Genomic DNA, 14,418 nt, shown 5'->3' with positions numbered 1-14,418 from the left:
TACTAACAAAGTGCATTTAAAAGAAGCCCCACGAATTAATTTCAGATTAAGTAGGATGTTAACTTGTTAACACATGAACAAGAACACTCATGCAACGTGTGACCTGTAATAGATTTTTGATGAAGACTTAAAGACTTCAGACTTAAATAGCATAAAATTGATAACAGCTGATATTTAATTTTGTTCAGGGATATCATTCTAAGGCAAGTTGGACAAGAGCCAAATTACATGGGTCTTTAGATATTGTTTGTTAATTTCCCTTGATTGTTTTGTCTCAGTGCCAAATATTCAGATGTCTCTCTTTTGATCATTGCCCCGCTAGTTCACTCATTCACTAGGCTTGATTAAGCACAGGCTACAAGAATCTTAATTAAAACACCCATGTTTTAATTCTTGTCGAATATGTATAATTCCTGTCTGTCATGAGGCATGCTCGTGAGAGATCAAATTATGCAGTCATATACATTGGCGGCCAAAAGTTTGGAAAAATGTACAGATTTTGCTCTTATGGAAAGAAATTGGTACTTTTATTCACCAAAGTGGCATTCAACTGATCACAATGTATAGTCAGAACATTAATAACATGAAAAATTACTATTACAATTTGAAATTAAACTACTTCAAAGAGTTCTCATCAGAAAATCCTCCACGTGCAGCAATGACAGCTTTGCAGATCCTTGGCATTCTAGCTGTCAGTTTGTCCAGATACTCTGGTGACATTTCACCCCACACTTCCTGTAGCACTTGCCATAGATGTGACTGTCTTGTCGGGCACTTTTCACACACCTTACAGTCTAGCTCATCCCACAAAAGCTCAATGGAGTTAAGATCCATAACACTCTTTTCCAATTATCTGTTGTCCAATGTCTGTTTCTTTGCCCACTCTAACCTTTTCTTTTTGTTTTTCTGTTTCAAAAGTGGCTTTTTCTGTACAATTCTTCCCATAAGGCCTGCACCCCTGAGTCTTCTCTTTACTGTTGTACATGAAACTGGTGTTGAGCGGGTAGAATTCAATGAAGCTGTCAGCTGAGGACATGTGAGGTGTCTATTTCTCAAACTAGAGACTCTGATGTACTTATCCTCTTGTTTAGTTGTACATCTGGCCTTCCACATCTCTTTCTGTCCTTGTTAGAGCCAGTTGTCCTTTGTCTTTGAAGACTGTAGTGTACACCTTTGTATGAGATCTTCAGTTTTTTGGCAATTTCAAGCCTTGTATAGCCTTTATTCCTCAAAACAATGATTGACTGACGAGTTTCTAGAGAAAGCTGTTTCTTTTTGGCCATTTTTGACCTAATATTGACCTTAAGACTTGCCAGTCTATTGCATACTGTGGCAACTCAAAAACGAACACAAAGACAATGTTAAGCTTCATTTAACGAAACAAATAGCTTTCAGCTGTGTTTGATATAATGGCAAGTGATTTTCTAGAACCAAATTAGCAATTTAGCATGATTACTCGAGGATAAGGTGCTGGAGTGATGGGTGCTGGAAATGGGGCCTGTCTAGATTTGATCAAAAATGACTTTTTTCAAATAGTAATGGTGCTGTTTTTGACTATACTTTGTGATCAGTTGAATGCCACTTTGGTGAATTAAAGTACCAATTTCCTTCCGAAACAGCAAAATCTGTACATTATTCCAAATTTTTAATCCGCTGTTATTCAAACCAATGACATCAAGTGTTACAAAGATTCCCTTGTTCACCTTGTCAGGGCCAATTTGAGGTGCTCTACCTGTCACTTTCATTCAGGTCTTCTTGTCTTTCTGTTTTCACATAGCTTATATATATATATATATATATATATATATATATATATATATATATATATATATATATATATATATATATAATCACGCATCTTTACTTAGAAATCCACAGTAGCCTAATTGGCGAATCAAAAACCAGCCCAGATTATCTAACTTAACGTTAAGCGCTTTAGTGAGCTTTTGCTTGTCTCAATGTGAGCACTCTGCTATCTGGAGAGCTGTATTGGCCTTATATATGAACGGGCTTTATAAATATTGCATTGTACTGATTTAGAGCTTCCACTGCCGGAGGTGTGATTTGACCGTCAAGCGCGCACACGCGGATAGAAAAACCGGGAGGTAAGTTTGTTTACTCGCGGAACGCGCTCACAGTCGGACTAAAAGACAGAAAGCGGATGTCTGTGAAATAAATGAAACATTACTGCAATAATTCTCAATTTCTCTGTTAACGGCTGTGATGTACTGCTCTTTTTGCATAAGCAATGGACTGAGCCGGTCGAACAGGCCTTGTTGCTGCAATGTTTGTGAGGAAAGAGGGAGCCATAGTCATGTACCACAGAGTCGATTCTCCAAGGCCCTCCGTCGAGCTGCACTCAAGACTCTGGCTTCATTAAAATTTTATGCGCAACGCTTGGACAAGGTCTATTTATGAAAATGCGCTTTCCGCTCCATGGAAAACACAAGATAGTAAGAAACCATGGGGAGGAATGTAAATCTAAGAGCAGAATTATATACACTTACACAGCTTTCTCAACTCCAATTGCATTTTACAAAATAAAGTAACTAGTGTCACATTGGAAAATATGGTCTCAAGTTTGACGTCTAAATGTTTCGTATTATGTAGATTGTTTGATGAGAGCATACAAATCCTCAATTGTGGGCACATGTGTCACTGTCAATACATATCAGTATACTGTCTTGCACATTTCAAGGAATAAGTGACTCCTAATGCAAAAAAATAACTGCTTAGCCAGTATGATTTATTTGTAAATTCTCTATGGACAAACAGTGGTTTGTGTTGAGTGCACGTGCTCATTGAAATACTGTTGCATTAGAAATTCATCTCATAGATCAAGGAGAAAGTGGTTCTTAAAGTCCAGTTATATTTTTTACAGGGCCTGTTTCTCTCAGAATACTGGTGTCACAGTAGCTCTCATGATGATTAGTGTAATGGGCTTTACCGCATCTACAAGTTACGCAATTCTCTGTGAGCGAATTTATAAAGTAAGGCCTTGTGGGATGTTCTAAAATCTTTTATTTTTACCTCGCATAGATGGCTGATTAAATAATTATTTAATAAATATTTTTTAGACTAAATCATTTCTATATTTTTCTTCTCAGTATTTAATATAAAGCTTTTATAATAATAATAATAATAATAATAATAATTATTATTATTATTATTATTATTATTATTATTATTATTATTATGTAGGCCTAGTATTAGAAACAAAAATGATCGCAAATAATGACAATTTAAAATCAAACGTTTTGGGGTGTTTTCTTTGTGTTTCACACAGATCCGGGGTAACTTTTTGGGGACTTTTTGGGCAACGATATACCCATTTCTTTTCATATAGGCCTAATGACTGCATTGAGTTACTAACCTCCACGGGGGAAAGGACGAGGCTGTTGTTGTACAACATTCAGCATATCTCCCTCTTAACAAACACTTGCAAAAATCAATAGTATCATAACACTTCATATTTATTATTCATAAATAACGAGTTTTACGGGCGCAATACCACCTGCTGAACACCGGAGAGAACCCGGAAACTCTTTGACATTCCCTCTTACAATAATGATATCCGACTCATATCATCATATAGCATATTACATCAGTGACATTTAACTTTCAGTTTGTCCTCACACATAAATTATGCTATTAATTGTTTTGTAAATAATCGAATGAATGTTTATCTTGATGGATATCACCTGATTTCTTTCGATAAGCTGGATTCATTTTATAACGGAACTGTAGGAAATTCGTCAGAATTTTATATATAGGCCTAAAAAAAAGCAGTCAACAGACATGTCACATCTTAAAATGTGTCATTTCACTTCGTTATTATTGCGAACATCGCTTGCTTTCGCCTTTCATTTGTTAATACATACACTGGTAAAATAATACATCGCTATACGCAGATTGTCAGGCAGGAAGGCTATATTTAACAACAGTAACAACAACCATATAATAATAATAATAATAATAATAATAATAATAATAATAATAGAGTGTCGAATTGACGTTTTGTCTAAAAGAATCTGATGCGGTATCTTATTCCTTTAAGCTCTTATATAGAGGCCTAATATGAAAATGTAATAATTCATCTTATATTAAACAAAACAAATAAACAAGACCCAGAATAATAAAGCAAGTTCAAGGACACACAACTCACTGCGGTAACTGAGGTAAGACGTGCATGGTTTATTGAAATTTCTGTCGCGTACACGGACACATTTAAGCACACTTTCACAAATGAAACATGTGGTATTCAAAATAAATTAAACTCAAATAAATAAGTAAACAACAAAAATCATCGAAGTCAGTAGAAATATAAATAGGCCAAACAAATAACAAATCGCAGTCGGTATCATATCTACAAAGTGCAATGAATCTCTGAGTATGCAATGAAATGTTCCCATTTACAAACTTAGTGTTGTTGTAGTAGTAGTAGTAGTAGTAGTAATAATAATAATAATAATAATAACATAAAGACATACAGTAGAGGGGCTACTTTACAACATAATTATTCTAAATAATTTGATTGTCAAAGCATCGTTGAAGCGAAATTAGTTGAGAAACCCAATGTGCTTTCTATCTAATTTGACCAAAAAAGGTGTCATAATAAAAACTATAAAAGTCTAGATTGTATGCCATAATTCCAAAATGACCATGGATGTGTCAAGACGTCAGGAGTCATGAGGTAGACACAGAAAAGTATATAAGTATGTCCGTGCGTATGTGAATTCTCCAGTGCGGGTTCTCTTATTGCAATACATCAAAACGAATGAAAATGTAAAACTTTAAATTAACACTTAACGCATTGTAAACCATGCAATGGATCACAGGAGAACCGTCATGATTTTCTTCTGGAGCATATAGAATAACACTAAGGTTTCTAGAATGGGAAATCTTTTGCACAACAGTGTTTTATTTTTTAATCTTTCTTTTTATCCTTAAAAAACTGAATTTTGATGCGTTCTTCACACAAAGAGGTGCAGTGTATTCACAGATATGTACACAGATGAATATAAAAGAGTTATTTGTGTTAAGAGAATAATCATTATTATTCACTTCTCTTTTTGTACAATAATTGCAACGTTTAGTTGATGATTTTCCAGAGCGTTTGTTGTCATGTCTTCTCCTTTTACTGTTACTCTTGATATGTTGTCATGACAAACTTTAGGTACACTTTCGGTCTCTGGGATGTTCACGCGCAGCTTCCATTCCTATCTAGGAAGCATTTCGTCTCCTAAGAGTTTTGTCGGTATTGTCTATTCAGTTATATGTCTTGATGATTGAACTTACTGAAGTTCATTATTCTGGTTTAGTGCGTGGCTGAAAACTTCATCCTTTTCTGCTTTTGCCTTTGATTGCAAAACCACACCCGGACCACATTTTTTTTCAGATCCAGTTTCTCGGCAATGGCAGCTATTTTCTCCGACGAGGGTCTGGGCTGGACGGCAAAGTAAGCCTCCAGCGAGCGCTTCTCGGGAGCGGCGATTGAAGTGCGTTTTCTCTTTTTGTCCCCACCGTTGAAAATCTCTGGCTTGGTCATTTTATCTCTCTGAGCCCTTTCCGCCTCCTCTAACCACGCTTCGAGGATAGGTTTGAGGGCCACCATGTTATTGTGAGACAAAGTGAGGGACTCGAACCGACAGATAGTACTCTGACTCAGGCAGCCGACCCCGGGGATTTTCAGATTGGCTAAAGCCGAGCCCACGTCGGCCTGCGTGACCCCGAGTTTGATCCGCCTCTGCTTGAAGCGCTCGGCGAAAGACTCCAGCTCCCTGGGATCAGGCTCGGAGTCTCCACCGACGCCCAGAGAGGTGTGGGAGCCCAGGCCGTGCGGGTGCATGTTCATACTTTGCGGGTGATGGTGCTGCATGTGGTTAATTGCTGACATGTGCGAGTGTGGGTGAGAAGCGGAGGAGCAAACGTCGGAGCCTGGCATGCCTCCGAGGGAAATGCCGGGGGTGAGGTGGTCGAGCAGGTCGCCCTCCAGGCCCTGCGTCGGCTGGTGGTGGTGGTGATGATGGTGGTGAGATGTGAGCACAGATGGGTGATGAAGGTGCCCGGAAGAGGACGTGGGCGTGCAGGTCATGCTCGTCATGGTGGTCATGGTGTGGTAAGTGGCGTCTGGCTTGAACGGATGGCTCTTTTGAGCGACGATATCCACCGCCGCCAGCGCCTCGGCTCTCTGGAGCAGGGTCTCATCAAAGCCGGCAAAGATATTACCCTGCAGCTATGTGACAGAGAGCAAGCATAAGTTTCCAGCAAGTCTGAAGTTGTTGAAATTATTTAGCAGAAAACTTACAACCAAATTATGCAACCTGTAAGAAATATTATTGTTTGTTTTTATAGAGTGAAGCCACTTAAATTGGGCAACTTTTTGCCAAATCATCTACAGAAGTATAAACATTGTGTTCTGTTCTCTCTTCTACCATTTTCTGCTGAAACAACATGAAAATGTTGCTAGTAGAATAAAACAATTGTCGCCAGAACTACTGTCTTTTTTTATTTTATTTTTTTAATTATTATTATTATTATTATTATTTATATATATATATATATATATATATATATATATATATATATATATATATATATATATATTAGATAGGGTAACAATTTAGGAAACAAAACTCATAAAAAGATTTGCGCCCATATGTTTCCCATGCATTTGTCAAGCAAAAAGTTTTGACCGCTACTGTTACATTGCCAATGACTGGGGTGATGATAAACCGAAAACTAGCAAAACAACCCGAAATATTCCACTTACCGAGGGCGTTGGCAAACATGCTCTCCGGATGGCCTCCGAGCTGGAATGTAGAGGTGTGTATTTAGGCTCGTGCAAAATCGGATGCATACTAAAAGGCTGTTTGCTATTCATGGACATCATTATGGCAGAGGTGAGAGAGGGTCGTTTCTCGTCGTCCTCGTTTATCTCCGTTGTTCCTCAAAACACTGTCTACCTCGGAGCGAACAGAATGACAAAAAGTGAAAAGGTACTATGCCTGGCAAGTCTTCTTTCCTGGCTGAGCTGTAGCCAGTCGCGAGCTGTCAATGTCTGTGATACAGTAGGAATTTACGCAAGCACCTAAAATATAACACCGTGTCTTTTAGCCACGCCCATAAAGGTACTGACCCCGCCTACCCACTATACCCTCAAATGTTTATGGTAGGTGTGGGACCTGAACACGCCTCTGGGGTTTGTTGTTCCTTTCCCCATCATGTGCGTCGAAGCAGAGAAGGCGTGGTCCTGGCTGTGATACACAAGCTTCTTTTAAGTCCCCTCCCATCGTGTGTTTTCATTGGTGCTGAGATTTTGACAGCTCGCACCAGATTGGTTGTGTCGAAAACTGTGAGATCTCTCAGCGCACATGCTCTTGTTTTAAAAATCGGTCACTTCAACTGTGAATTGTAACATGTCAGTTTCTATTTGTCTCCCTTTATAAACTTATCTCCCTTTTCATTTATCAAGTAGTAACCATGCTGTTGAATATTTTTTTGAATTGCAAATACTTTATTAATAATAACAAAATGCTCCATACTTTGCCCAGATTTGAAGTCTTTGTAATTTTAATATTCCATATTATTAACTCATAATAAAAAATAAATAAAAATCAAAATAAAAAAATGACCTTGTTTTATTACGTTTTTGTTATTTATTTTCATTTTTATACTAATTTTTTCATGTATTATAAGTTATATTTGTCTGTGTAGTATGCAATAAATAAACAAAAACTATGAATTGTTATAAATCCTCATTAATAAATGTTTGCTTAAGGATTCAAATAATGAGTCACACTGAATTGTGAACATTAATGATTTTTTATTTATCTAGCACAGGTAGGTATTTCAGGTATTTATTAAACTTTTATTAAGTTTATTTTAACACTGAGAGACCCAGTATAGCAGAATTGCATCGTTTGTTTACAGCAATTAAACAATACATATTTTTATATAAAAATAAAAATAAATACACATAACAGTAGCTGACACTATTGTGTCACAACAACAGTTTTGGTGTAAAAAAATTATATTGAATGTCACAGCTTGCTTAAGTCACAGAATAGTCAGCTCAAAGCAAAATGTGCTTAAAAAATAAAGTTCACCTGAAAACAAAATATGCTTAAAAATCAAGATTGTTATAATCAATGGCTTTCTAAAACCAGTGTCAAGGAGGAAAAAAGAAAATTATAATCAATACAATCAATCTCTATGCTTGGATGAAATAAGTCAGTGACCATATATAAAGTGGTTGTGCTAAATAGGCCTATTTTGGTTTATTTATTATCACTCTACTATGTGAAACTATGCACTATGTGATGTATTTGTTTTTCTCTCCATATGGCAAGCTTTAACAATTTTGTACATTAATGAATTATTATTCATTTACTTTGTGGTATGAACCACAATATGGATTCCCAAATTGATCAGAAACATGTTCAGTACAATTAAATATTGATAAAAAAAAAATGCAGGTCAAACAAACATGAACAGTCAATCATAGACAAACTAATTTGGTGTCAGTGTTTAACAAATTAAACACTGACACCAGTTGACCACCATCCATTTGCATTAATAAATTCATATCATAAATACCAGCTTTGGTGGTTAAAATTAAGATGAAATATTAGCAGCAGAAAGATAGACAGTCTTGGTTCCTTCATGCAGTAAACCTCCTTGGGAACTTCATCAATTGAATTTAACTAATTGTTCATCACCTCTTCAAAGTGGTTTGTGTGTTGAGCAGGTTTTGTTGGTAGTGCATGCAAGCTGCTCAAGTTTGGTTTGTGTATATAGAGCCCAAATATCTATCACTCTAATTGGTGCTGAAACCCCAGACACAGACAATAAAGCCCGACAACGGGAGAAGGAGTCTCTGTGAGTGTGACTCAGAAACCTGAGATGTAGACGCAGATAGCAACATCGTCCCCTCGTGCCTTGCTCTCTGGCAAGGCCTTGGCACCTGCTCATCAAATATGCATCAATGCTGCCATCTCTCCCCCAGCAACCGCTGTCACTAGGGACTCCAAATGCAGAGGGACGGACAGAGAGGCACAACGAAAGAGACAGAACAGTGAGAAAGAGTCTGAAAAAGAAAAGAAGAGGGCTCAAGGAGTGAGCTTATAGACATGCAGCCAAGACTACACAACCCATACTTGTTGAATCTATTGAGTTGTTCCAACACCTTTCTACATCCCTCTGTTCCTGTCATTTCTTCCTTCTCTGCCAGACTTGCCAGCTTTGAGCTCCAGTCATTTTCCTGATGAGTTTTCTGCAAACAAGCCTGGGGAAGTGCTTGATTATTGCTAATGGAACATTTTCCTCAATGAATATTAATGCTGGAATGGGGAATTTGTTGTATTGGCTGTTAGAATTTCTACTCCAGTTGATAAGTTGTGTAGCTGAGACTGTTATTTTCAGTCAGATAGGCACACAGAAAATGGTAAAAAAATAAAATAATAATAATAATAATAATAATAACCACAGATCTGTTTTGTATTGTATATTTCATCAAGGGCATCAGGCTCAAGAAAACTGTTTTCAGTTGCACTCTGCAATATATCTTTGTATATTTCACTCAAAAGTTCTAGACAGAATATTTGTGTTTTACACCGGGCCAAAGCAGTCAAAGCAGGGTCAAACATGTCCCCCTCACTTCTAGAAATTTCCAAGTTCATCTCCACTAAGATTTATCTACAGTATTTACACAATAATGCATGACAGTGAATATATATATAATATATGATAGATATATGCCTTAACATCATTGTTGGGTAAATTACTCAAAGGAAGTAACCCACTACAAATGACTAATTACTTAGCTAAAATTTTGATCAGATTAATTAACTGATTACTTCAGCAAAAAGTAATCACGGTACTAATTATATAACTATTAAGTTACTTTCTAAAACACTTTTCACTGAACATTTTTGTTTTTCTGCTCAACAATTAAAAAATAAATAAATAATTATTTCCTCCAAGCAAGCAAGTCATTCACTTGTTTCTCTCTTTCAATGACTCGTTAGGGGGCTTGTTATAATTTTTCGTAATATTCTCATTATATGTATGTAATCCAAGTAATGTACTTAAAAGTAATTAACTTATTTGAATGTCAGTAACTGTAAACTGATTAGGCTACATGAATTTTAAATGTAATGTGTTATACTACTTTTTTAACTAAACAAGAAATAAGATTACTCTAATGAATTATTTTGTAATCAGATTACACAAAAAATTGGTTATCATGATGTTATGTTATCTAATTAATATTCATTAGCCACACTAATAAGGTTTATAATGTGTCTCCCCCACTTTTCAGATCTTTACTAAACTTGTATTCTGATAAATAACAACATATTTCGGAATATAATGGACAGAGTGTCATATACCTTCATGCCACTATCAGGGCACTAACTTCTCTACCTTTTTATTCTACCTTGTCTTATGAAGTTTTGACATTGTCCCTCACAGTTTTAAATGGTTGCCCACATTTCTGCTGCCCTCGACCAACTACTGGGACCAACCATTGGAGTAGAGTCAGACTATATGTATGTGCATGTCTATGTGCACCATGGGAGTGTGGGTGTAGTACAGTATCTCTGAAGAGAGAGCAAAAGCAAGACATCAACACAAGTAAATATTTCTGGTACGTTAAGCAAATGGACAAACTCCTCAGTGTGCACATGAGCGCATGTATACCTCGCTTTCCTTTTTCTCCTCTCCTATTTTCCATTCTTGCCCCTCAAGCCTCCCCACCCATTACTTAATTGGTGAATTATTGATAGCGTGTAAAATCTAACATTGTAGATATGTGACCATTCACCAAATCAGCGGGTTCACACTGTGGGGCTGCCAAAGGGAAGGGGTGTCTAAGCACACACTTTAATGTAATTGCCTTTAGGGTTCCTGGTAAATATTTTATTGTCTGCCAGCACAAATTAAAGGTACAAAGTTACAGAAAGGGGGTGATTCCACACTCCAAAACTCTGTGGAGGATGTCCCTTTGCCTGTCATTTGCCTTTCAGTTCACTGGCACCTATGTACAGTACCAACAAACTCTACTCCTGTCGCTCTAGTCCAGCTTTTACCTCAAAGAATGGTGCTAAGGTGCAAGATACACACCTGGGAAATTAGGATTCTGTTGAGTGAAAATACAAGCAGACATGAGCCTCAAAGAGCTGTGTGTGGTGGTAATAAGAGTTTGCTGTGGTTCCGTTCACTGAGGCTGAACAAAACTTTTGATTTAAGTGATTTTGTTGGAATGAAAAGAAAAAGAGGGGTGGGCGGAAAGACTCATACATTGCCAGTCAGAGAGGAAAGTAATCAGAAAGATGGGGCAGAATGTGAACAGGAAAACTTCATTACCTGATGGGGCAGTGGCCAAAAAGATATTAAATATGAATGGCAGCTGACACAGATGGTAAGCTGACCTGGATGGGATGTGAAGCATTTGTGGGAAGATTTGTGTTTTTCTGTTCCTCACTTAGAGAAAAAATTCTCTGGTTTAGCTGTTTTTCTCCTCAGAGATTTCTGTCTGTTTTGGCTGATACAAATTAAATGAAACTATTTACCCTTTGGCATTGGACACCTACCTTTGACTTCATGTTTTTTTTATATCGTTTCAGGGTTTTACTTTACTAACCTTTTCTAGGTCAAAAAAGTGTAATATCTCTGTTTAGACTGCTCTCTCTTTCTCAGATTCCCTCCTGGTTGCACGTATTGTCTCTATTTGTGCACCTCAGTCATCCACTTTGCACCATTCTGCTGTTACCTGCCGTTTGCCATCCAAACGGGATGGGCCGCACTGAGTCTGAAAAAGCATGGATCAATAGATTAACTGAGTGGTTATGAATTATGCAGAAGAGCCCTACAGCAGTTGGACGTAAAGAGCTTGTGCTCTTGAATTGGCGTGTAAAAGCTAAGTACAGGCCTGTTTACTTGTTCCCCAGCATGCTGGGTGCTGTGCTTCAAGACACAACTACACCCACCCCCCCCCCCCCCCCAACCCAAGACTCCTGGGACCTTCAAGTAGTCAGGTAGAAACAATGAGATTGTATTGATGCTCATGATTTGAGGCGAACTCATTTGGAAAAATGTTTTTTTATTTCAGTTATCAACTCCACCTGGGATTCATTAGTCTTTGTATATGCTAGTTACAGGCTGGTTTGCTTGAGCATGTTTTGATGGTACAACATGGTCACATGGGAATTTGACATTTTTTAGACATTGCTACCGAATGTTCCGGTAACCTGACATCGACCCAATTCTGCCAAGTTTCTGACTAGCGCCATCCCTTATCAGACATCATTACAACAATTCAAATGTATTTACGTTTTCCTGTGGCGCTATTGATTTCATTGCACAAGCAACCCCTGGGACAATAGTTCTGGTCCTGTGGAAACCAGGAAGTAATCGTGTTCACAAGATTTGGAGGTTGCATTTTCCCTCTAAGAGTAAATGTTTACTTCACTGATGGTTAGGTTTAGGGTTGGGGCATATGGTTAAAAAAATATGCAATCATATTGACTGTTTTACTTCATATACAAATATAAACACTCGGTTTTGATGCCACGCTGTGGACATTTCACCCGGAAACTAGAGCTCACACATGCCCATATGTTCATCAACACTTCCATCTTCAGCCACTGGGGCAGTTGTTCGGATTTCGATAAGCACAGACCGCTAATCAGATTTCAGATTTCTAGATTTCAGCTAAAGAACTTTTAACCTATTGTCACCAAATTCACAGTGAGATCAGTCTGGATGGTAAGAGCGATAATAAACGAGATGACTACAGTCTTGTTGAAAGGCAGCACACAGAGAGTTTGCTTGCAGTGTCTTACAGCTCTCCTCTGAATCAAACCTCTCAGGAGGCAGCTACAGCAATAGCATTAGCTTAATATTCCACAGCGCATATAATTTTACCTCGACATTTGCATACAATCAAACTTGGCATCGCTCATGTTTTTCTTTGTTCTACAAGAACTGACAACAGTAATACAAAGGAGGGAAAAAAGTAAACAAGCAAAATGCTGTAAATATGATTGTGAACTGATGTAGGCATATTCATGAAATGTAAATTTCAGTGTAGTTTTAGTCTACAGCACTTTAGGACAGTAAAAAAATAAATAAAAAAAGAAGAAGAAAAAAAAGAAAAGGATATTTTATTCTTACTTCCACCCCCTACAAAACTGCAGAGAATTGTTCTAGCTCATTTTATGTACACCAGTAACTGTTTTCCAGTAAACAGGGGTGACATATTGAAGCAGATGTGTCGTATGACTTTAACATAACTGACAATCGCTGATTCAGAAGCCAAATAAGACACTATGAAAAGAGGAAGAGGGCCAAAAACTGAAACATTTGTCTTGGATCTCCTTCCTTCTTTATTTATTGAAATATTTATGTTTTTGCTTGAGGCCAAGTGTGTTTATGCGTGCCGCTCAGAGCGTTGACCGAAATGCCGTCTGATGCTCTCTCATTGATTTTTTTTAATTGTGGGTTTATCTGTCTAAGTAGAGGCTGCCATTCACCCTAGCACCCTCCCCGTTCGCCTAGTCCCACTGCTTCAGCATGCGTTCCTCTTAAGTCCTGGCCCCATTCCTCTGCTTCATCTGCCCTTGTTACACTCTTCAAATGGAGGCATTTTAACTAGGCGAGCTAGGCGCGTCAGATACTTCAGAGGATGGCTGTGATAATTGTTGGTTTGTTTTGTGTTGACTGTAGTGGAGTGCATGTGTAAGGGATGGTGCAGACATGGTGAAGTCTTTATAATGTGAGTAATGAGCAGGGGAATGAGGAAATAAAGAATGCCAGACATACAAATGGTGAAAGTCTATTTTCAAAACCTAGCCTGGCAACTGGAGAATTTTAAGGAATAGTTGATCCAAAAATGTTAATTCAGTCATTATTTACTCATCCTTATGTCATTCCAAACCCAAATTACTTTCTTTGTTCTGTGGAACACACACACACACACACAAAAAGTGAATAGTGATCCTGGGCTGTCAAGCTCAGAAAAAGGACAAAAACACTTTTGATGGCACACAATCACTTTCTGAGATGAACAGGCAATTATTCACTCTCAAATGAAATCAAATAATTGAAAAGCTCAACTTACAGCGCTAAATAAAATATGGTGACACATCAACAACATCAAACCTCATTGTTTCTTTTATCATGGCGTCATGACATTTGGTCACGAGATGTGCAAGAACCCATTGTTGACAGGCCGAAGACACTATTCACTTTCATTTTAGGGTGAAAAGACTTGTAAAGTTGTTATTGTTTATTTATTTATTTTTCAATGGAAGAAAGAAAGGAATGCAGGTTTGGATGGACATTTGGGTAAGTAAATGAGAATTTTCATTTTTGGGTGAACAATTTCTTGAAGATGTAATATGCTTTGGCCAATAT

The 14,418-nt window shown here is 37.5% G+C and overlaps 2 protein-coding genes across 2 annotated transcripts in view; one reads left to right on the top strand and one right to left on the bottom strand.

The window, feature by feature from the left end:
* LOC127429322 (protein sprouty homolog 2-like) overlaps positions 1–14,418 on the top strand; it is a 362,364-nt gene that overhangs the window by 146,266 nt on the left and 201,680 nt on the right. The gene's annotated exons all lie outside the window — the stretch shown is intronic.
* LOC127429317 (brain-specific homeobox/POU domain protein 3-like) lies at positions 4,198–7,043 on the bottom strand. The gene is made up of 2 exons (XM_051678281.1): positions 6,773–7,043; positions 4,198–6,235 (listed from the first exon to the last, which is right to left on the bottom strand). Exons 1-2 carry the CDS (start codon positions 6,890–6,892, stop codon positions 5,318–5,320), a joined length of 1,038 nt encoding a protein of 345 aa, XP_051534241.1. The 5' UTR covers positions 6,893–7,043; the 3' UTR covers positions 4,198–5,317.

The sequence above is a fragment of the Myxocyprinus asiaticus genome, chromosome 38 (assembly GCF_019703515.2).
Source record: "Myxocyprinus asiaticus isolate MX2 ecotype Aquarium Trade chromosome 38, UBuf_Myxa_2, whole genome shotgun sequence".
In the NCBI taxonomy this organism is placed as follows: domain Eukaryota; kingdom Metazoa; phylum Chordata; class Actinopteri; order Cypriniformes; family Catostomidae; genus Myxocyprinus; species Myxocyprinus asiaticus.
Note: the sequence above shows the minus strand (reverse complement) of the source record. Positions and strands in the feature narration are given on the sequence as shown.